We start from the raw sequence: 25,723 nt of genomic DNA, 5'->3' as shown, positions 1-25,723 counted from the left end.
CAAAACCGCACATATAGCAAAATCCGAAGCATCAGCCGAAATTTCGAGATTTTCATCCCTCTCCTGGAATTTTAAGACCGGCGCTTGAATTAGCGCAGTTTTTAGTGTTTGAAATCCAGTGTTTGCCTCAGCTGACCACGAAAATCGGGCTTTTTTTCTTTTCAATCGTAAGAGCGGTTCGGCCATTTATGCGAAGTCTTTTGTAAATGTTCTATAATGGCTACACATGCCTAAGAAAGAAGAAAGGTTTTTCGCAGTGTTGGGCAGGAGATAATTCTTTATTGCAGTTACTTTCGTGTCTTGAGTTTCAATTCCGCGTTTTGAAATCTTATATCCATAGTACTTTAGTTAGTCTGCCGCGAATTTACACTTACTTGCATCTATCTTTAGGCCTGCGTCTCTTAAAAACGTAAAAACTTCGTTTAAATCGTTTACGTGTTCGTCAATATTTTCACTTGAAACAATTATATCGTCGAGATAAATAAACGTTGATTTCCCGGGGACAGGTCTTAATATAACGCCCATGGTACGTTAAAAAGTGGCCGGGGCTTCACATAAGCCAAAAGGCTCAGGAAAGCATAAAATCCTGATTTTGTGATGAACGCCGTTTTCGGCACATCCTCTGGTTTCATTGCTATTTGGAAATACCCTGAGGTAAGGTCTCTGGTGGTCATGTACTTGGTGGACCTAATGTTTCTTATCACTTCCTCAATTATAGGTAGAGGATCAACGGAGTATTTGATTAAACTATTTAGCTTCCTGTAGTCGATAGCTAGCCTCCAAGCTTTAAAATTTGAAGGAGCAGATCTGCTTTATTGGCTTGATTATTTTATTTTCGAGCATGTGCTGAATGTGCTCCTCAACTATTTCTTCAACTTTATCATATCTATATGGCATAGTCTTCACGGGCTACTCACTTTTTAACTTAATTTCATGATGAACTATCTGAGTGAGGCCAGGTGTTTCAGAAAATAAATCAGAGAATGTCTTACCAGTTCTTGTAGTTTTCTTCTGTCTTCAGATTTCACATGTTCCAGGTTGAGGTCCGGAAGTTCCACAGCTTCTACTTCTCGCGGCTTAATGTGTAGTTGCAAAGTTTCATTCTGAAAATTAATTTGGACTCCCGCTGTTTTTAAAAAATCGGTGCCCAAAATTACCGAAACGTGTAAGTTTCGTTCAACAAAAAATATGTATTTTTTGAACTTCATTCATTATCTCCACATTAAACGTCACTTTACCTATACATTAACAATGTTTGCCCTGCGCTGCAATAACTTTGTATTTTTAGTTTTAAATAACCTATAATTCTTAAAATTATTTCAAAAAAAAAAATGTTCGGACAGAAAATTTACTTGCGCTCCTGTATCGACCAAGGCCTCTGTTGCCACATTATTTAGTCGAATCTGAATCACAGATAAGGAGAAATTTTTTATCACCGTATTCAACTGAACTTTTATAGGATTTTTATTTGAATCAGGTGACTGCATCACCTTTTCAGTAGCCACCCGTCCTAGTTTAAATCTTTCTTAACTACCCCTTTTTTTGAATCTTGCAGTCTATTTTGGCGATCGCCTTCCTTTTTATCTTGAAATTTATTCCCGCTATAAGAATATTTCGCTTGTTCCACATATGTCCTCGAAAACTGTCCGTTTGGTTTTTGGCCAACACGTCTCGTACGCATACTTTCTGCTACCCTCCTACTCTCGAATTTCACCGCCAGCTCGAACAATTGTTCTAGAGTGCTGGTGTTTTTCACTTCAATATAATCCTGAACGTGCGGCAATAATCGAGGCAAGATAATTTGGATTAGTTTTTCGTCGGGCTTTTTTACCGTATAATAAACTGGCATCTTGGATCCTGCGTAAGATGAATTTAGATAACTATTTAATTTTAAGTTGATACTTGCTGTACAATTCGGCTTCAAGCCTAGCTCTGTCTTTCACCACGGGAAAAGCTTATACCAGCGCGGCTTTAAATAACGTATAAGTGAGGCTTCTAAATTTCTCCCAGTCGAAATATTCCGATTTCTCTGAACCAACTTAATGCCTGTCCTCGTAAAGCGGTCGTTGGTATCGTGATCTTCTGTACATCAGGAACGGCATAAAGTAAAACGTGAGCATCTAAATTTTCTAGGAAGCTAGTGACCCACGTTCTTCTGCAAATGTCACTGAGGGTTTCATGGAGGCCCTCATAGTATCCACGAAATAACCAAAGCCTTCCATCATACTGCCAGGAGCTAGTGGAGTTTGCGATGTCGATAGAGCTAATTAAGCTGCACTTTCACATTGTTAGCCATGAGTTCGAAAAAAATCGGGCGCCACTTGTAAGATCTGTCTCTGTTATTCCAGATAAACCAAATTAGATCCTACAATGAACCTGGTGAATTCTCGCACAGGCGTGAATTAAATACTAGCACAGAAAAAGGGTGAAAATAAACCTTTATTAATTCAAACTAATTAACAGAAAGGCACGGACTTCGTGCTTTACAAAGACACCGACCACTTGCGGTGAGAACTAAAACGTAGAATATAATACAAAGTCAATCTGAAATAAATAGTGCAAGAGCGCACTTAAGTTTACGCCTAAGAAGTGGACTCACAGAAATCTAACCGCCGTGATACTAATCTGATAAGGACAAGAGGCTTACTAGCGTGACGGCGAAATACAAAGAAACGTGCGTTTGGTTAGCGAAACACGCTCTGAATAAACTGATGTATTCACACGCTTAAAGTAGCTCTTCTAAATTTACATCTTGGCGAGAGAATGTGAGGGGAAGTTGAGAAGTTTAGAACAGGTATCAAACTTAAAATAAATTTGTTATGCAAAATAAGGAATACCCTACGGGATGTGTGCAGATTAAATTGAAAAATTCTTAATGTCACTTAAAATGTAACTAGAAAATGAATGAAATATAACACCATTTTTAATTAAGGAAAAAAAATTAATAACATTAGCATAAGAAATGGATAAACTCATTACACTAAAACTAACAGTAACATTCGATATTTTTTAAACCTTCCCTTATGTAAATTTGCAATTCTCAAAATTGGTGCACTATGCATCTAAATATTGTCACGAATTTCCTATGCATGTGAAAACGTTTTAGTGAAATTATATGCAAATTTTAGTAACTGCAGTATCTCTTGTATAGTGTAATGTGAAATGTAGCAAGACTGGAAGCATCACCAAAAATATAGGATTACAGGGCTAGGTCCATTTAACGTAGAGGTAAATGGTTATCTTGACATATTGGCAAGGTAGCACAGAGCTGACGATGATTTTGGTAACTCACTTCTTTCCCAAATCTGGTTGAGAAATCCACAAAAGTCTCCACGTTTGATGACTTAAGGAGACTGTTTTTCGATACCTATGTAAATGTAATTTGTCTTATCTCTATGTAACTATATGTGGATCTATGTAACTGTAACTGCGTATGCCTTACAGCAATTTCGAAATCGAAGGTACTGGAAACGTTTCAGGGGTCGGGGGGGGGAACTGTATGAGACAGTAAGGAGCATCAGTTTTAGAATGAATCTAGACTATCGAGAGATTTCTGTGCGAGCTTCGCTTTTAGATGCCCTTTACACTGCATTGCGTTCAACGTTATTAATGGTTTAAAGTAGCACCTACTGACTGTGCTCTGTCATTTCACTTGCGGTTCAAAATCAGAGTGGTTAACTGAAAGTGATTAGTTGAAAATTACCTTTAATTTAAATATTTTTCCGGATTTGGTGTCTTTTTTTTCCAATTTCTTTTCGATCAAATGGTAATTCCTAGGATTTGAAGGGGATTGAAGAAAAATTTTATTTTATTATAATTTTCAAAAAGGATTCGGTTTGATTTTTATACATTTTATTCTCGGACATCGCAATATCACTTTAGTTCCAAAAATCGTAGATTAAAGGATTTCAGTTTTCTCAGATTTTAAATTTCCATTTTGTATCTTAAGATTTTATGTCGCAAAGAAGAAATTTTTAACCAAAGATTTAAATAGTAAAGTACAAAATAGCAAGCTATATTTTGTCCATGATATATGGTTTTTTTTACTTGGTTCTTAAACTAACACAGCTCTACGAATGTAGCTGCAGATCCACAATCAACGTAATTCTGTAAAATCTGTAAGCATTAACATAAATTTCGAGATTATTTAAATAACTTAAATCATCACATTTTAAAACGCACGTATACAATAAATATTACTAAAAACGGAGAGAGATTTACGAAAATAAAGCATTTATAATTAGCGATTATTCTAAGCAAATTAAAAATAAAATGCTCCGAGACATTATTTTCCTACTACATTTACACTTTTAAAGTTAATAAGTAACACAAAATTTTAGAAACATAACAAAAGAAGTGAAAGATAAACAGATATCATAATTCTTGATGAAATAGTGTCTTCCTAGGTCACAATCACATTTTATTTGCCGTAGCGTAATTAATTTCTATTCGAGATTTCTTAGAATTCCTGTTACTTGAAACCTTAACTTCTTTTCCTTACTCTTTTATCAGTTCTTATCAATCACGCAACACCGTAAAATAGAGTTTTCATGAATTTTAGGAAAAATATAGCTCTGGAAAAGCAGTTCTTCGCAACCACGCTTAGCGAAATAAATAAATCAACAAATAAGTAATATAGCGTATTATAATGCCGTTCTGTAGATAATCGGAAGATTCTTATGAAAAAGAATTATCGCCTAGCAACAAAAGCTACCGAAAAGTCTTGAATCTTGAATTTAAAATATTGACAAAGTATCAGCATAAGTGCTTTACTCGGTCAACATTTTAGAGATTTCTATGGATCACTTAATCATGCATCTAAATTAAAGCCTAAGGCACATTGTGTAGAATATCGTGAATTGTTTGTTATACGTGAAGAGAGACAAAAGATAAAAGAAGAAAGAGGCGTTTAGTTGTATCAGAGGAGATCGTCTGAAGGCAGTTACGAAGTGTACACATGCGAAAACATGCATGTAAACATGCTTGTAGAAAGAAATAAGATTAAAGTGATTCTTCCTCGAAGCGAATATTCAGTGCAATATTGCATTATTGCTTCATGACTTAACATCATAACAAATTATTTGATCTTCTTAAATGGTTCTGTCTTTGTAACAGTGTAGTAAATAATTTATCGTTGTGTCAATTATGTTATTTGTGATAGACGTTTTACATATCCCATAATTTCAGTTGCAATTTTAAATGCCTTTAAAGGCTGAAAATAACCACTCCTGTCTTCCTTATATATTTATATTTTATGTTATTTCTAATATCATGAAAGAAAATAAAATATCACATATGCTCTATTTTGATAGTTTTAATCGCCTTTTTGTTTAATAAATTTACCTGTTACTTAACAGCAAAATTCACAGATGGATGTTGATATAAATTTGTAAAAACATGTTTTTCTTCGAATAGGGGGGGGGAATTAAAAAAAAACATACAGAAGCTTCCGTGCTAAAATATTAAATTAAATAAAAAAAAATTCTTGTCAGGAACCATCTCAGTTTTAACGGTGGTTATATTATAAATCTAATTGTTTATGTTATCATAGGAGAGAATTTGCAATGTAATTTGTTGCTTAGTATTACTTTAAATGCGAAAAATGATCATAACTATATTGGCAGTCTAAAAATGTATCATTATTTAGCAAAAAATGTTGGTAGGTATTTCTTTGGTTAGATGCCTCTTTTTTGAAATATTTCAATTTTATATTCTTATGCTTTCACTGTACTAAAATATAAATATTAATCATAAAAATTTAAATTCGTACAGAAACTGCTTTAAGGAACCCTAAAATTGCAATGAACTCCAAAGGCAAAACTGCAGGAAGCGGAACACGAATTCCAGTAATAAAAATTTCGGGTTGATGAGACATTCGACAACTTAATCAAGAGAACATCTAGTAGTATATACACATGTAATAATTTGAAATTTTCGTCGATGAAATATGCAGTCATGGCAGATTTACATATTCCATTTTATTTAGTTGACATTTACATTCACAAATAGGCCCACCAGCGGCCGAGCGGTAAAGACGCTGAACACTGGTAGTTCGGTCTGAGGTTCGAATCCCGCGAACGGGCTGGCTGCATGGGCGTTTCCGTGGTTTTCCCCATGTGTAACGTGTATACGAGCCAGTTTCCCTTAGAAAGTCCTCCACGAAAGGCATCCCTCCCTTTAGGCAGATAGCCCTCGTGTGCTTTGCCATAACTGAATAATCCAATCCAATCCTAATCCATTCACAAATAACTTGGCACACAAATCCTGCCTGTTACAGAACATTTATAATTTTGATATCTTTTTGGTAAGAACAGATGCAACAGCAGTCTAGACAGTCCGAGGACCAGAAACAATGCTCGTCATTCAACAAGTTCAACAGGAAAAGGATTTGGTTTGGAAATTTTGATTGTTGTGAAAATTTTAGTTGAATTGCATTTTAAGACTGAATTACAGATAGAATTTGAAAATATATTAAGTTGCATGTTTAAATAAACTTTAAAATGAGTTAACATTTTTCACTTTTTATAAATTTATTGTTACATTTTAAATAGTTATATTTTTACTATAAGTTTTTTGTGCATTCCTTGATATATACTACATAATACTGTATGTGGAGTTTTAGGCTTTTCCTGCCAAGTCCTAGTAAACATGTGCGGAAAATCTGAAGTCTCTGTCCGTCTTACTTGCAAAAATTAGCTCAGATTTTTGAAGCATAAATATAAAAAAATCTGATTTGTACACCGGATGACTTCCTTGTACGGAATATTAAATTATACGCATTTTTTCTTGCATTTCATTTAAACGTATTGGATTGAATTAAATCTTCTTCGTCGACAGCGCATAAAACACAATAGAATAAATTCACTCTTTAAAATTCACTATATTTGTTTAGCACAGCGACACTCTGGTGCTAGGTTCACTTAATATTTTGTTCATATCATAACTCAGAATGCACAAAGTTTATATCATTTGAAGAATTATCTAATTGCTGCCACATTTTCTGTTCAAATACTATAATAAAGCTAGAACGATGTATGAAAGAAATTAAGCAAGCAAACAAACAAACAAACAAAAAAACAGTTTTCGCAGACGATTCAGTATTTCTCATGGAATTAATTCAGTTCTCACTTCGTGACAAGGCAAAAAACATAAAAACTCAAAATATCTGTATTAAAAATTACGAAGTAAATCTTAAACACTTATTTCATTGAATTCCAGAAAGAATTAAGCATGATTTAATTCGCAGTAATAAATGAATGCGTTTGTTGCGTAGCTTAATCTCTCTAGATTGGCAACAAATTTACTATTCTGCTGTTTAAAATGTAAGCAAATATATCCGCCATGTTTATTAAAACTTAACCGCACTTAAACAGCTTTAAAATTGTTGATAATTCTAAAAATATTGCTTCCAGATTTACGAAAGGCATGAAAACATTAACCGGAATATAAGAACAACGTAATTCAATCATTTTTAAAGCAAAAAGTGTACAATTTACAAACATATAAGAATAAAGAAATTGAGATCACTAAGCCGAATAGCAGAGTGGATATATATATAAATATATTTATATACGTTTGGTGCGGCCGATTGCAACCAAAATACGAGGTGCACATCTACATGTTATAGCAGTCCCTATATACAAAATTTCAACGTTCTGAGGCTACTCGTTTTTGAGTTATGCGAGATACGTACGCACATACGTACATACGCCACGAAAAATTCTCTTCAGAATTAATTTTAAAGCAGTTTTATAATTTTTTGGAGGAAACGAGTCTTTTATTCTGTCCTTACGTACAGATATCACGCAAAAACATCGTTAAATTGCATTCGATAGTGGTCAAAATGGATATTTTCGCTGAAATATGCTGCCTGAAACTTTTCGCGATTACAATACTTCCTTTTTACTTCGTACAAGGAAGTAAAAAGGAAAATAAAGAAAAAATTTACTTAAAGTACTTTAAATGCACAGTTAGCAGTTTAACGCGAAATTGATTTCTTGTGCAGCTTTATCACACTGCCAAATCAAAGCTCATGTAAAATATCCCAGCATTTAAACTTCGAAACAAGAATCGTATATTTTTTTAAAAATTGAACTATCAAAAAAAAGCAATTATCATTTTTGGTAAACGTCATTTATTTATCATATTGCTGCGAGCTACGGGTTCGTTTATATCTCTCTTCAATAATCACTTTAGATAAGCAGGAAAATGTTAAAAATTTATCATGAAATTTTATGTCACAAAGCACACTAAGTGGAAATAGATCAAGGACAACACAGATACTAAGCAGTTCATCTTTAATGCAGGAAAAATATCATTAAGTTCCCCAAATCACACACAGAATAAACTCTAAAACACTATTCAATTCATTCCCTTTTAACAGCTATCACTCCCTGCTGAATAACACCCAACTCGTCCTAGTGCTCGAAGCCGTACACATAACAGTATAGCACGAGAATATCGACAGCTGATTCCCCAAAATATGCCCTACTCCAAATCCTCTAGAAATCCGCCAAGCAGGCTAGAAATCACAAAATGTTCCCAAATCGGCGGCCAAAATTGTCTCCAAGGTCCTTAAGAAGTGGATTTATCCATATCTCGCTTTCCGCATTAACTACTTTTAACATTAATCGTTATTGTATTCAGAACTGAAATATCTACTCTATAATAAGCAAACACTCCATGCAAAACACGTGGCAGCAAGTTCAATGAGCCTCAAACTTATCATCTTTAAAGCCAAGAAGTATCGTGTTTCCTCTCGTATTCTCCACCCTCCCTTTTTTAACCAATTTTATCATCTAAAAATCGGAAGAGGAAAATAATACGAGCAATTTAATTTCCGAAAAATGTGGTTACAGAAAGTAGGTAACAAATGAAAAGTAGTCACTGATAAACTACTGCTAACTGTAACGATGCTATTTCTTTAAAAGAAACCTGTATTCCTATAAGAATACACAGAAATATTAACATTGCAATATCTGACGGTGATTGAGGCCAGGAGCATTCACATGTCTTTGGGCACACACAAGGGGCCTTGACCGCAGGTTCCAAGAAAGACATCGAAAGAACGAAAGGGGACGAAAGAACTGGATTTTGGAAGATCGAACACATTAGCAGGAGATAAGGGTACAATGAGCCGGAAGGTAAATAACAGAAGAAAGTAAAATCACATGTTTGGAAAGTTTCTTAAGTGTAAGAAAACCTGCCATGTACAGATAGCTTACTGAAGAATCTGCACAAAATAAATTTCAAACGTATAATTGCACTGGAAAATAAAATTGATGAAATGCAAATGCAAATTAAATACACTGAATGAAAATAAAAATAATCAAGGAAATACTAACCAATTAATTAATACTCAAAGTATAAAACTATGAACAATAGGGGAATGGGGAAATTCTCATGAATAATTTAAAAATTTTCATACTCTACCTCTAAAAAGCTAACTCTTCCAGATGAAAATACTGGAAGAAATACCGAAGTAATACAGTACACAATATCACAACAATGCCCCCCCCCCAATTAGAAAGAATTTTGAAACATTAACGGATATTTATGAATTATGTATTTATATTATATTTGTTAAATGAATTGCAAATGGAACTAAAACATGTATTATTAAGCTGCTTATTTAAATAAAGATTTAAATTATTCTAGAATTTTTCTTCATTATAAATTTGAAATTATGTTTTTAAATGTTGGTATTTTTTCTCTGATTTTTGTGGATTTCTTAGAATATACTAAATGAAAATTTGAGTAGAAATTTGGATGGTTTTATTATTAGATTTAATTAAAAGTTTTTGCTAATAATGATAACGAATGATAACGTTAATTCTATGCATAGTTTTATCAAAAATATAATGAAACGTATGTGCAAAAATTTATAATCTCTGTTTTAATTATAGAAAAAGTGTTAATATATTTAAAATATGAACGTGAACAAAAAATAAACGTAAAGAAAAATTTATTTCATGCATTTGTAATATTGGCCAGTTTGACATAAAATTAGTCTAACTATCGTGGACATATTTATAAAAGAATATAAAGTATGTATAATAGAACAATATTTTGCCACAAGAATATTTAGATTTGTTTAAATTGTTTTTATACTCTTTATCTGAATCGTATCTAACACATTTTTTCCATGTTTGATTCGATTTTATTGTACATGCTTATAAATAATGACGCAACCTCCACTTTCAGCGAAGGTTTAACTGTGCATGAATATTTTCTGTCTCTACATTAAAATACGTTTAAAATAAGAAAATATTATTAATGGTCATTAAAGTTTACATGTATGTAATTATTTTCTATACACAAATATGAAAATAATATTAAGTTAAAATTTAAATAATGCTATAAATACAATATTAATTATATTTACCGTGTATTTTATTACAACAATTTTTCCTTATTACAATGTGCATCATAAGATTCACTGTTAATAAAAATATGTGATCATACTTTATGAGTATAATACGGAAAAATAATTTTATCTTTAAAAAATTATCTTTAAAAAATGTGTACAGCATATTTTCGCCTTTTCTAATGTAAAATTCTCAGAAAAGAAACTGCCACATTTATAACATAGATTTCCTTCCAAATAAATATAAACAACTTGAACCTGTTATATTAAAAGTATGGCTTCTAAATTTTCTATTTCCTCTTACCTATTTAAATTTGCAGAGTTATATATTTAATAAAATATTAGACTTTCTGTATGCTAATCTATGTGAAACAGAGTCTTTTATCCTCTCAAATACGTCAAATACTGATCACAAAGAACGATATGTATTAGGTAATAGTACGGTTGCAATGTATTCTCCAGTCAGAATCGGTTAACAGATCTCTTCCTTAGCGAAAGCAGGTGGTTCCTGAGTTCTCTATTACTGCCTATTCAGACTCTAATCTAAGAAACATTCTTATAAATCCAGCAGCCTACTAGAAGGTTACATTCAGCTTTGTCAGCGGAATTGGCTCTCTTTGTCCATTCTGTGACGCATAAAATGTCATTACTCCTATCTATTATGCCCAGCACCGAAGGTATCGCAAGGAAATCCCAATGAGACAATAAAAGCCCCTCTTGTGATGTTATTAATTCCATCAATAGTTGCGTATTATGTTGGATGGGTTGAGGTCTTTCACTTATCTCTGGGTGAATAGTATGGAATGCTAGAATTGAATAGTCTGAAGAACTTCCAACAGAATCATCAAAGGTCGCAAAGTTACATGATACATAATAAGAAATTTTGTTTGCTAATGAACTATCTTCAGGATTATCCATAATTTTACGGTGCTTGCTTATGTCAAAGTAATTGATAAAACTTTTGCTCCCTGCTGTTTTATACATATCTTAAACAAAAAGAACTGCATGTTGAAATAATTCATCCAATAAACTTAAAATCCAGAAAGGGAATATTGTGACTAATAAGGTTCTAGCAATTTGCGTATTCTGTTGCAAAACGTGCTTCAAATATAATGTAATAGTTATAGCAATCATTGTTCAGAATTTTAAACAGTGCGAAAGAACATATGTAAATTATTCATACCCTAATGCATATTTATATTAGCTAATACTTTTAAAATATATTATTCCCTTTAATATAGAGTTTGACTTTAGTACGAAGGATGATGGTGTTTTTTATCACATAGTAATTTCAAATTAGGACTTAATTATGTTAATTTTATTCTCAAATTAAGTTCGACAACCAATTTGTTTCGATACTTCTTTTTGAAGTACACCAAGGCTTTGAAAGCAGTTTCACACTTATAAGTGGTGACAAAAGGCATTGAAAATTTTATCACTTTTTCGCTTACTCTTGGATATTCATTTTGAGAGCACAACCAAAAATTAATTAGTGGTACAGTTTCAAACACTATTATCAACTTCTTGTTCACTAAGATTAAGCATTTCTTCTTTTTCAATATCGAGAAAAAAAGGATCTTTAATCCACATATTGTTTGAAGGAATATCCGGAAAGTAGTCTTTAAAACTATTTATTAGCTCCGAAAGATGTTCTTGAATTGAAACTGATAGTGTTTCAAGATGTAAATCCTCTTCATCGTAGTTTGAATGGGTTTCAATAAATTTATGTAATGTTTCAAAAGATTTAAAATTTCCTTTTGAAAGTTATTGTTTCCACAGAGTCATTTTTTTAATTATTGCAGCGACTTTTCCGATACTTTGAAAATATTTAAACAAAGACTTGCAAATTTAAATTCAATTCATTGAATGTAGGAAATATGTCGCACAAATAAGCTACTTTTTTTAAACACTCGAAATCGTGGTATCTATCCTTAAATGGAAAAATAACATCTTTTTTAGATGGGGTGGGTTCAGAAATACCAAAGCTTCGTCTTTTAGCTCAAACAGACGTTTTAAGACGTTTTCTTTTGAAAGCCATCGTGAATTACAATACAAAAGGAGGTGATTACTCCCCATTTCCTTGCATAATTCGATAAAAAGTCTGCTATTTAATGGACGAGACTTGATGTAGTTTACAAACTTGACACATTCTTCCAAAGTCATGTTTAAATTTAAAGGCATTCGTTTTACCGCCAACGCTTGTTTATAGATACTACAGTGCTACACAATTAATTGCTAATTCTTGAATTTGCTTAAGCAAACTTTTATGACAGCCTGCCATTGCACGTGCTCCGTCGCTAGTTAGCCCAACACACTTCATTCAATCAATACCGTGACTAGTGACAAAATCACTAGTAGCCTTAAAAATTTCATCTGAGGTCGTTCTTGTCGGTAGCCTTTTACAAAACAAAAAATTTTCTTGTATGGTGTCTTCGTCAATATATCTGATAAAATACATTAGATTTGCATCATCCTCGATATCTGTGCTTTCATCTATTTGCAAGGAAAACAACTTGCTCTTTTTTACTTGAGCAACTAGTTCTTCTTCTAAATGTTCCGCGCAATCATCAATTCTCCGTTTAACTGTATTATTTGATAATGGTATCGCCGAAAATCAAAATTTTTCCTTTATTCCACATAAATTATTTGCGACAATTTTCAAAGCGGGAAGTATTAATTTTTCTCCAGCACTATGAGGATAAATTTCAAAAAAAGATGTCAAAGTGAAGTTTTTATTTGACTGGTGAGGTAAGAGTGTATTTTTCATTTTTTTAGCAGCAATCAATTCATTTTTCTTATAATTAAAAAGTTAATTGGCTTATCAGAGTACTCAGAATGGAGTGTGTTTGAATGCCGTTTCAACTTTGACCTTTTCATACTTTCATTTGAAAGTTGCTCATTGCAAATAACACATAGCGGCAAATTATTTTGTCCGCCCCCGGCAATGAACCCAAAGCGTAATTATTCGTCACAATAGTTGCGAGTTCAGGTAGCTTTACGGTTGCTATTTTTGGCGCTGTATATCTGCTTTAGGTGCTTCAGGCACAGTTTCGTCACGATCATGGTGTTCAGCTTTGTTCGTGCTTTGTTGATCATCATCATTTAAATCTGTGGTTTTCTTGATTAACCATTTATCTATTTTAAAAAAGGTTGAAAGTTTTAATAAAAATAATTTGTTTATTAATGATTCAAAAGAAAAAGTATTTTTATTACTCACCAATATGAAATTGCTATTAATAATAAGTAATAATAACTATTGTCAAATAAAATAGGTAACAAAAATTCAAACATAACCTTGTTATGATACACGTGAGTTTACGGCGCATGTACCGAAGAAGGCACTGAATGACGAATCGAAATCAGCTAATCACAGCATCCGAATTCAAACGGTCCGGTAAGAAACGGTGGTAAAGTGTTGCCACGTGCAGTACTTGAAAAATTTTCGAAAAATATTAAATTTAGAGCAAAATGTTATAGATGTTTTGTGTTTTTACAATTTTTTCCACGACCCAGCTGAATTTTTTTGCGACTCGGTGCCGGGTCGCGACCCACACTTTGGGAAACGCTGCTATAAGGTATTTCTCCCGCCTTCTTAGCATGCCTTCATGGTGTAGTGGTCTGCACGTTCGGCGCGTATTCGAGAGGTCCGCGGTTTGAGTCCCCGCTAGCGCATTACTCATTTTTCATCTCATCTGCTTTTACAAAATCCTAATGCTCTACAGTGGCGCTCGAGTTAAAAACGGTGGTGGATGATTATTCTCCACCACCAGAATTTGGCGACTGGGTCCCTTAATCTCCAGTCGTCCTTTAAAAGGTGAGTATATAACGTATTTCTCCTGCCTTCTTAGCATGCCTTCGTGGTGTAGTGATCAGCATGCTCGGCGCGTATTCGACAGGTCCGTGGTTCGAGTGCCTTCGAGGGCATTGCTCATTTTTTATCTCTCCTGCTTCCAAAAAATTCTATTGTCTCTATATCACTACTATTAAACTTCTATCTAATCTAAATATTTCTAGATTAAACATTTTGCAGACGGTAGCTTATAGTTACATGAATGAGTAACTATAAGCTACCGTAAAGAGTTAAGTGAAAAAATACCTTAAGAATTTGAAGTTCCAGAAACATGCATAAATATATGAAAGATGCGCAATTTAGTTTAAAGTCAGCATATTGTATAGAATACATATTTTAAAGAGCATTAACTTTCCTTTTTAACCCAGTTCTTATGAACATTACTGTACTTGTAATGCAGCTGTTAATCAGCTTTCTGATTCATAATGAATGAAAGATTTTGACGTGCCGCCCAACCAGGATAATTGTTAGTGACTCTGTGTGCCGTACCTGAGTTTGAATCCTGTAGAAGGCATGAATGTTTATTAATGTATAATGCCTGTGCAGTAAAGAGGCGGCCGAATATGTGGCGAGCCGAAAGTCTTCGCGAGAGGTTGGTAGTAGGGGAAGAGGGATGGAAGACTTTTGGATATACGAATCTAAACAAAAACACAAAACAGAAAATAAAAACGAAAAGAACGAAATATTTCGTCATATGACAGAATGTGTAAATTTTACACTGTCTTCCATAAAGTTTCTCAAATCGAATTTAACATTCTTTCTAATATCGCGACGTCTAATTTTTAATACCAATTTAGTCTAAAATAAGACAAAATTTTCCATGTAAGCAAACAGGACAATTTACACTGTATTTCAGAAAACTTATCAAATGGAATTGAACATTCTTTCCAACACCACAAGAGCAGAAGAAAATGAAACATTCTTTTATCTTGGAAAAAATGCGTTGTACGCTATTTTCTTGATTATTTCATCACAATGTATCCAGCGGAACAGAGGCATGTCATTCTCAATTGAGATTTTAGCAAGAAGGGTGGATAAATGAAAATCTATCGACTCTGTGCTCGTGACGAAATCAAATATAAGTGCGTGTGAACAGTCCTTGCAGAAGCGCTAAATGAGAAGCGGCACTTGAGCTTGCGTGATAGATAATCAGTGTCTAAAACAGTTTAGTTGAAATACTCAGCACTTTCGTAAATAGGAAAGAAGCATGTGGATGAAAAGATCGTGAAGCTAGGAGATGAGATCTTCGAAAATTACGATAGAGATGTCATTGTTTATTGCTGATGAATGTAGTGTTATGATGAGGTAGAAAATTTTTCCGGAAGTAAAAAGAACTTTAGTGAATACTACTTTACTGAGCTTCAATTTTTATAAAATGAAATCTTTCCAAATAGAAATTGCTCCTGAAAATTTGATGAAAAGTTGTGAAAGAATAGTTAAAGAACTATCGTGTAGTGATAAATTTCTTTAATTGTAATTGCGCAAATGATACCCAGTGTATGGTTTATGATATGCATTAGATTCCATCCATAGGGAAACTTCATCAAATATGATACGGAAGCGAATGGTCATAGACGACTGTCGTAGAATATTTGATATGTTAAAACGAAATAGTTTGTTTGAAATTGTGGAACTGAAAAAATGATGTGAAAATGACATCTGAAATTTAATTCAGCGCTAAGTCTTGGATGTTAATCTTGTTGTTATGAGTATTACAATTTTATTCTTTTAATGCAATACAATGCCAGTGTGCACTGCTCAATGCATTTTTCAGAATTTCGAAATGTTTCACACAATAAAAGAACTTTTAATTTTTGTATATACAGTGTATTGTCGATTACCCGGGAAGGGATTATCCGGTTTGTTATTTATCCGTGCGTGGACGTGTCCACAAATGCACATTCAAGCCTATGCGCGAAATTGGGTTTAAAAACATTAATGGCAAATACAAGCATCGTTTCAATTCATAACGTTTTCTTTTTTTTTTCTTTTTTCTTTTGTCTAAGCATTTTATACCTGTATTCTTCTCATTTTTAAAAAGCTCATTTAAAATTTTGGAACTGAAAATTGAGTAAAAAGCACGTTACAAGTACTAAGCGCAAAAAATTTGTTTTATCATTAAAACAGAAACTAATGAAAGTCAACAGACAATAAATCTCGCCGAAGAATATAGAATTGACGCCCAAAATTGTTCATGATATATATATATCTAAAACAAATGATAGAAGCTTTCACAAGAGACTGTGACACTGCGGCAGATTCTTCTAACCGAAAGATTATAAAACTCTCAACACACAAAAGCTTAGATTCAACTGTGCCCGACATTAGTCTTGAAATAGCAATAATTTTTGTTGAAACTCGATTGGACTTCATCCAACAAAGTGGTTCGAATACAGTGATAAAATACCACCTAAAAAAATTTTCAGTGGAATCTGAATAATATTTAAACGTTTTCAAAAACATTCCCTGCATTAATCTGGATAAACTAAAGTAGACTAAATGTGTGAAAACAGATATAACATTCACTGATCCTTTGCATTTAATTTTATGCTTCAGTATCATGTGGAAATAATTTTTAATATTAATATAATCATGATTAAGAACAATGCATGGTGACTTAAAACTCTAATATTTAATTGAATGTTATAAATCAGATTGAATGTTATAAATATATATATATATATATATATATATATATATACTAATTTCCGAACAATAGCGATAATTACTTGTTTTTTCAATTTTAATTTCTTTTTCAAAGTTTGAAATTATGTTATTCATGATTTAAATTCAAGTCCCCTTAAAACGTTTTTTTTTTTTTTCATGATTTACATTGAAGTTACTTTAAAACTCAATTTTCGGAATTAAACTTCCTACATATGGGTTCACTCTTTTTTGATACATTCTACTAAATGTATATTAGGAGATAATATAATCAATATTTCTTTAGTATATACATATATATACATATAAATATATAAATACATATATATATATATATATATATATATATATATATATATATATATACATATACATACATACATACATACGTACATATATATATATATGTAATAATAAAATTCCATAGTCAAGAATACACTTAAAATTCTAACTGTATGTTCTTTTCATTTTTTGATGGCGATGGTCTCTTATTTGAAAGTACGTGGAATTAAATCCACAGCCCCGTAGTCAAGTTGTTTTTCCCGCCTTTTCTACACATACAGTTATAGAATGTTCTGGAAATATTTAAAGTGAACTGGATTGGCTGACGTCATTTCTTGGAAGCTCCGCCATTCCAGAGGCTATAAAAGGACTCCCAAAGGAATATCGGGGCTTTTTCTTAAATGTCACGATGCAGTAAACTTCATACAAAAAGTTATTAGTAATTCTTTTTTATTTACTCCGGAGATCTTAATTTTTGTAACTGCTATTTCTCCTGACCAATAATAAATGGATCCTGTTTTTTAAAACTTATCGTCTGATAATTTAAGCTACGACTACATCTATATTTTTTCAACGATCTATTTATTCTGGATAAAAGCTGATACATCACATATATATATATAATACACTTTTCTAAAAACTAATAAAATCATGCCTGGTATTTTCGCGCATTAAGCTGCTGAAAAATATCAGTAAAGACATAAAGTAAGAAATCTAGAACCAATTTTACAAAGATCTCAAATTTTGGTCTTCGTAAAATTGGTTCTATATTTCTTACTTTGTGTATATATATATACAGGGTGATTCTAAATTGTTTTTACAAATTAAGAGGGGTGATAGTACTTATGCAGATGAGCAATAATTACTATAGAAACATAGGGTGGCATTCCGTTGTGATTATTTCTTAAAACAGCCATCATATTTTGTTAAAGCTTACACACATATATAGATATATAGCTATATATAGACATAAGTTCAGAAATTTTAAATTAAGATTATAAATTATTAAAGTATAAAGGAAAATCAATTTAATATTCAAGAAATGATAATTAAATAGAAATTAGGGCATTAACCGTCTAACAGGAGGTACATGTATTATAAATGAAACAAAAACAAAATAACTCAATAAAAATAATATAATAATATAAAACAAAAAATTATTGAAAATACTTTGGTCCTTTTCAGGGAGCAGCCGACGAATTCTTAGTAAGTTATATGTAACTGCAGTTCCTTCAATTCAAATTAAACAAAAAATATTACAAGTAATATTTCATACTTAACATTCGATGTAACGAAATTGATGAGGAAGTACACTTGTAGAGATTGTCCCTAAGATACCAGTGTATTCTAATTGTTCATATTAGGGAGTGTAAGTAAATACTTTTTCAGAAGTTAAACCCTCATGATACCTGTGCAGCCTAATTTCAGAAGAATTGCCCTAAAGATATAACGGTAACTATTTTCCATTTAATTAAAAAAAATCCATCCCCTATTTCATAACAACTATTAGCATTATATTACTTAAAATGATAAAATCTTTAGAATCTGCAGCAGAATGAAATCTTTAAAGAACTTTTAAAGCCACTTACATACTTCGAAAATGTATCAAGAAAAATAAATAAATAAACGTATTTCCTGTTCATAAATCCAATTATTGACCTAAACAGAAAACATTGCCGTACTCAACTACATATGGATTAAAATGAATAGATTAAAAGGATAGATTAAAATGAAGATTTTTATATTTGTGTTTAGATGTAGATTAAAACACTGCAGATAGAACATTAATTCTTGCTTGAGTAATTTTATTTGACTTAAAGCACTCGTTAAGTATGTTACTGCAAATTAGAAATCCACTTCAGTACTTTCCAATTTCAGGAATTTTTTCCTGAGATACATGGATCCATGGATTATCCATCCGTGAAATGAATTCATGGATTATTTATTTCAAATTAAAATTTCTTTAAAAGTTTGTATTTCTGAAACGTTTTATTTTGCATATACTTATGCAACAATCGATAGGTTACAGTTTTAAAATAGATATAGATATGTTGCAGTATTTTCCTTGATGTACAATAATTTTATTTGTGACATATATGTAGCATTTTGATTTTTGTCAAATTACATCATATAATTGTTTTTCATTCCTTTCAGTTCCGCCCAAAGAAACTATTATTCTGGATACAGACAACAATGAATTATCAGGAGTTATTGGCCCTTACGACGAAGGTTCCGAACTGAAACTACGGTGCGAATCTATGGGAGGTAATGAAAATTTTCTCTAGTTTCATTTCAAACGTTTTTCTGCTTTTATCTCAAATGAGAAAAATGCTTATATATTACTATTTATAAATACCTGGCTTTTCACGGTTAATCCATCAGCCGTATGTTTTTCGGTACATTTCTGAGCTAGAATTAAAATGTTAAGTGCAGAACACGAGATTAACCTTTTCTTTTTTTAACCTACGAGATATTATTATCCAGAGCAGAGATGGGCAACTCTCTTATGGGATCGGTTCATAGCGGTTTCAGAACTGTTTACTCATTGAAAGGTAACAGTTATTTTTTATAACTCAGCGCTCACTAATAATAACATTGATGAAGAAGGTCGGGAACGACGGATGAATCAAGAACGGTAAGCAAGGATTGAGTGAAGAACGGAAAAATCGAACCAGTGAGATCGGGTCAAGGACCAAGGAAGGAATTTGAGGAGTACTTACGCAGAAAACCTTTGCCTCCCCATTAACAAAAGAGGAATATATTACTTCTCTTCAGAAATAATATTGCAGTAGCTGCCTGTAGTATATCCATGATTATTTTTCGTTTTTTACTGTAACCGCGTCCTTCGGAAATCAAATTATTCGTATAATTTTCCCACCTTCATGTTTTTGACAAAATAGGTATAAAATATAGGAAAAATAAGCTAGATACTTGCAGTCTTGCAATTTACATATGAAATATGACGATATGTAGCAAAATAATATAGGAAAACAGGGTTCCATAACCATAAGTTCGATGTTCAAAATTTCAAACATATTAACTGAAGCTACAGCGGTTGTCTTTATATACATGCTCAAAATTATTTCTTTAAACCGTCGTAAACTTAATAATTACTACATACATAAATGTGTAATTACTTATCTTAAATTTCTAAAGCTTTTTCTACACAAGAACACAAATCTCAGAAAACGTCTCCCTCGCACACATGTCTACTGACATCATTTCATCTGCTTAGGCAGATTTTTTGTCGAGTTCGTCTCAGCTTACTAAGCCAATCAAAGTAGTCTAAGTAGATTATTTTAATGCTATTTTAGAAATTTGATTACTTTATACATACCATAAAATATAACAAAATATTGCTAATAAGTAGATTCATAATAAAGCATCATGAAAGAAGGAAAACAAATTTTATCACTATAAATAACGTAAAGGTCTAAAAATTATTTTTATAGTATATAATTAATATAAAAATATTACATCAGTATATAAATGATATAAAATTTTATGTATAATAATAAAATAACTAAAATTATTATATGTTACGGTTGAAAAAATGAATAATTTTTATATTAGCATAATTTTATTGACTGCAGAATTGCAGGAAAAATAAGACATTTATTTCCATTAGCAAAAACCAGGACATACAGGGGTTCGACGAAAATATGGAAACACCTTTAAAAAAACATGTTTCTTTGCTTAATATGGTGTAGGAAACCCGTTGGCATCCAAAACAGCTTGCAGTCTTCTCGGAATGGATAAATACAGTTCCTGTATGTTTGCCAAGGGAATATTATCCCATTCTTCCTGCAAAACGGTGGCAAGTTCAGATAACGATGTTGGCGGTGGATAACGAGAACGCACTTTCCGTTCCAATGTAGACCACGAAGGTTCGATAATATTCAGGTCTGGTGACTGTGATGGGCAGGGAAGATGGGACAACTCATCCTCGTGCTCAGAAAACCAGTCCTGGACAATGTGAGCTGTGTGAACAGGGGCTTTGTCGTCTTGGAAGACACCATCACCATCGGGGAACAAAGTTTGTACCATGGGATGAACTTGATAGGCCAAAATGTTCACATAAGTCTTGGCAGTCATGTGCCCTGACACAATTATCATGGGGCTAGCAGAGAACCACGATATGACTGCCCAAACCATAACAGAACCCCGCCATGTTTCACTCTTGGCAACAAGCAGTCTGTATTATAGGCTTGAGATGGCGTTCTTCAGACGTAAACTCGGCCAGAAGTGGGAAAAAATGTGAAAGAAGACTCGTCAGACCATATTACTCGCTTCCACTGCTCTATAGTCCAGGCTTTATGACTTAAACACCACCTTTTCCTGTTACGGGCATTAGCATCACTGATGAGTGGCTTCTCAATTGCAGCACGGCCAGCAATTCCCTGTTTATGAAGCTCCCTTCTAATTGTTTTGGTACTCAAAGGGTTCGGTAACACAACATTCATTTCAGCAGTAACTTTTGCAGCTGTGGTCTTCTTATTTTTCGTCACAATTGCCCTTAATGATCGTCTGTCACGATCACTCAGGACATACTTTCGTCCGCGCTGTGATTTAGCAGATGATGTTTTTCTGCTTTTCAAATATGCGGAATAAATCTTCGATACAGTACCTCTTGAAACACTAAACGCCTCGGCTACCTTGCTTACGGAAGCACCTACCATACGTGCTTCAACAATTTGCCCATGTTCGAAGTCTGTTAACTCTGACATAATGCAATGACAACCTCAGATAACAGTACTCCGACAACAACTGATCTGTTTAGCACATTTACGAAGTTGTATAGGTGGCGTCAGTAGTCAAAAACGCCAGCGCCACCTACATATTTCATTAAAATCAATCTTTCTTTTCAAACATGCATTTCACAAGGTGTTTCCATAGTTTTGTCCATCCACTGTAGCTCACCTGTATTCGAAATTACACCCTGCTGGCTCATGGAAAATTTAAACACTTAACTAAATTCGCCAAGACAATCAAGCTAGGTACACTTAGGGTAAAGGTTTAAAAATCATTAACAAAAGGAAATCGGAAATACACTCGGGCACAAAAAATAAGCAGAAAAAGCTAAAAGAAAAGATACAAATGTAAAAGGGAATAAAAAGATACAGTTTACGTATGAGGTAGAGGTTGTATCGCCGAATGCAAATAGACAACCAAAATGAGCATAAAACGCAATCCCGCAATCACGCCACAGCGACTTAAGTGGCGTTATGGTGCGGCTGCGAACTTGAGGTGTGATTACGGACTTTTGCTACAGTTCACTAGCAGTTACAGTTCCGTGTAGTCCGAGATAGCCAAAGCGGAGAGAATGAGCCGAAGACACCATTTGCACGATGAAATGCTTTCGAAGGCTGTCGGAATTTTGCAAGCTGGAGCAACACAATCCGCTGATGCGAGAGATCTGAATGTGCATTTATTTTAGTGTCGTCAATAAGCTGTGAAATCGTTACCAAAGGGATCAAAACCCATGTAGAATACGTGGGTCTGGACGCTGGAGAATTACCACAACAACAGACGATCGCTTCCTGTTTGCTGTGTTCAAGACGCCGTAGATCAATAACAGCAGAACAACTGAGGTATCATCTCTGTGCTGCTGCAGGATGGCTTAGATCCCGCCAAACGCATAGACTGCATGAATGTGGTCTGTACGCCCGAAGACCAGTAGCTCGTGTTACTAACGCACACCCAGAACGATTGAGCAATGATGCGACAAAAAACCAGGGACACACTATCGTGCGCCAAATAACGTCGACAGAGAACATTACAAAGAACAAGACTTCTTTATATGGGCTGGAAGTTCAAAGGGCGAGCCGCATCGACATTTATGTGACTCCTGGTGGTTCCCTCACAGCCTTCCGATATCACGAAGAAATGCGAATGGGTGCTAATCTCACAACAAGTGACCAACGACACTGTTGCCAGCTTACCTTGCCTTTGTCAAGCAAGAATTTCAGCTAGAGACTATCATATCCGTTATTAGCATAATATTTCCATTGCAAATTCTTCCGACCCATCTGGTCTTTTGCAATGTCATGGTGGTAATACATGCGTTTTTGTATGTATATGCTTTATTTTATTGTTTGATGTGTGGTTTAGTAACGCCACACCAACCTCTTGGATCAATTTCACCTAATATCCATTCAATATTTTTTGTTTTAGTCCGTGTTTTACTTCTGGGAACATAAGAACAGTAATCGCCTTAAACAGGAAACGATATCGATATTCTAGCGTATTTAGTTAATGTTAACGAATGAGTTAAAAACGTATATTCGCTCTGAGCTTACAATAGCAAATTACTTGAATCAAGGTGAAAACATATTCTATTCATAAAGAAATCAATTGGAAATTACGATACGAAATAAATATTGCATCATAAATTAATTAAATTTGTTAGAATAATAACAAAATCTCCAAATGATTCGCAAATGAATCTCCCAAAATCTCCAATAATCCAAATTATTCCATGCTACTCAGCAAACTAAACGTTAAGAATAGCCGGCACTGCTTTTGGGACACTTGATTTCCATACGCAGTTTCACTGGATGTCACCAAAATTGCTGCGACAGTGTATCCCATCATGCGCAGTGATCACTTACGCCGTGCAAGAGCTGGACACATATACCTGAAATGCATGAGATATATTTCCCTGTATAGACGGACTAGCGCTGGTACCGCAGACTGCAGAGATACTTGCTTAGAGATATACAAGAGATGACATGCGTTATGTTGCCAAAATGATGTGTTCTGTTTAGATGGTATCTGCTGGTTTAGATGAAGCTTAAATTATTTTATTACTTAATCTAACAGTTTTATGCTGCTCTTATATAACGAAATATCGTTTGAATAATGTTAGCATACAGTTAAGATAAATTACAGTATGATTTTAATCAGATCAATAAAGTTATTTAGGAATTTTTGTATATGTTTAAATAATTTTAGTGAAGTTATTCTTAAAATTGTAGTATTTTTGTATAATGTAAAATGAAACTTTGCAGAGGCGGAGCTTTGCTGGAAAAATACCTATTCAGGGGCAAATTTATTTAGTGTTGAGTAAATGGCTATCTCGTTAAACTGGCGAGATACAACAAGCTAACGATAACTTTGGCAACTAATTTTTGTTGCCAAATCAGTAAAAGTCACCAAACTGGGCGACATTTTGATCCGGTCACTCTAGGGTATTGTAACTGAATAATTGTAATTGATGCTGTATCCTGTAAATATATCTGTCCCTCATATGCTTTACAGTCATTTTGAGAAGTGGAAGGTACTAGAGATCTCTCAGCGGCTGGAGAAAACTATAATAAGACTGGGCAGAGCATCAGTTTCTCAGTAGCTGGTTCAGTTTATCGTGAGTTCGGAGTAATGAGACATATTCCTGTTAGCTTCGCTCTTTAGATGCGCTTTACATTGCTTTATGTTTAACGTTCTCAGTAGTTTGAAATGTAATTACTGATTTTACTCTCTGATACCATGAAGAGCTTTACTAGTATTTTTGTGGAAAATTCCAGAACTGTAAAGTGTTTGTTTTCTTAAAAATAAATGTTTATCACGTTATCATCGATTCTACGTGCTTTCAACTTGTTATGAACCATTAAGCACGTAACAGTATGTTTAAATTTTTATTCGAACTACATGAAAATGTTGAAAGCTTATACAATAAGATTTAATTCCTAATTAAATCTATTTTAACGAAGCAAATAACATTATTTTCGGTTACCTATTTTCTAAATATATATATGACATTATAAGTGCAAAATCCCTAAATTATCTAAATTATAGGATTTGATTTATCTGGAAAGGCAACTTTATTAATCGTATAGCTGGTTAAAAGTTTTTATGTAATAAATTATACCTGAGTAATACTATAAACTGCGGAATATTTTTACTAGATGACACTTCGGATATCGGCAGCTTTAATAGCTAATCCTCCCCTATTTCATCACCGTTACGTAAGTAGTGCAAGTTACAGAAGCACGTATCTATCTGTTTTGCTGAAATTTCCAGTTTTTGAAAGTTTTCTCGCCCGTATAATATTTAATTCTCCTTTAACAAAATAGAATATTTCGTAACCTTTTGAGTAGTTTAAAAACAGTATACTGTCAAAAAGTTACGTTTTTACCTATGATAAACATATATATTTCGTATGATTAATAATATTGGTTAATCAATATTTTTCTTAGAAATTTTGACAATTTATTAAATAATGAATATCATTTCTTTGATATACGAGTATATTATATAACCGCTCTACAAAATAATTACTTACGCGTCGCTTGACAATCAGTTCCTTGAGATTTTTATTACAATATACTTACTGCATATGAAATATGAAGTTTTAAATAAGCAAACTGCATTATTCACTTCAAAACAAGGGCAGGAAAGGAAAAAAACGCTTCTGAAAGGATAGCATCGAAGACTGTCAAAACAATTCTCCAGCTCATTATCGAAAAATTAATTAAATATTACTCTTCTCTATACAGCACAAAGAAAGTCCTTTTTCTACTTCGCTTTGAAACTGAATGAATTCAATTGAATTTGAAAAATTT

The 25,723-nt window shown here is 33.1% G+C and overlaps 1 protein-coding gene across 5 annotated transcripts in view; it reads left to right on the top strand.

The window, feature by feature from the left end:
• The window catches only part of LOC118187717 (neural cell adhesion molecule 2-like), a 1,091,694-nt gene that overhangs the window by 898,877 nt on the left and 167,094 nt on the right, over positions 1 to 25,723 (top strand). For all 5 annotated transcript variants that reach the window (XM_085815340.1, XM_085815342.1, XM_085815343.1 and 2 more), the window contains one exon: positions 19,317 to 19,427. In XM_085815340.1, coding sequence (XP_085671466.1) covers positions 19,317 to 19,427 — 111 coding nt within the window. The remainder of the gene's footprint in view (positions 1 to 19,316; positions 19,428 to 25,723) is intronic.

The sequence above is a fragment of the Stegodyphus dumicola genome, chromosome 4 (genome assembly GCF_044657685.1).
Source record: "Stegodyphus dumicola isolate Sdum_Otavi_A_Nest chromosome 4, ASM4465768v1".
Classification (NCBI taxonomy): domain Eukaryota; kingdom Metazoa; phylum Arthropoda; class Arachnida; order Araneae; family Eresidae; genus Stegodyphus; species Stegodyphus dumicola.
Note: the sequence above shows the minus strand (reverse complement) of the source record. Positions and strands in the feature narration are given on the sequence as shown.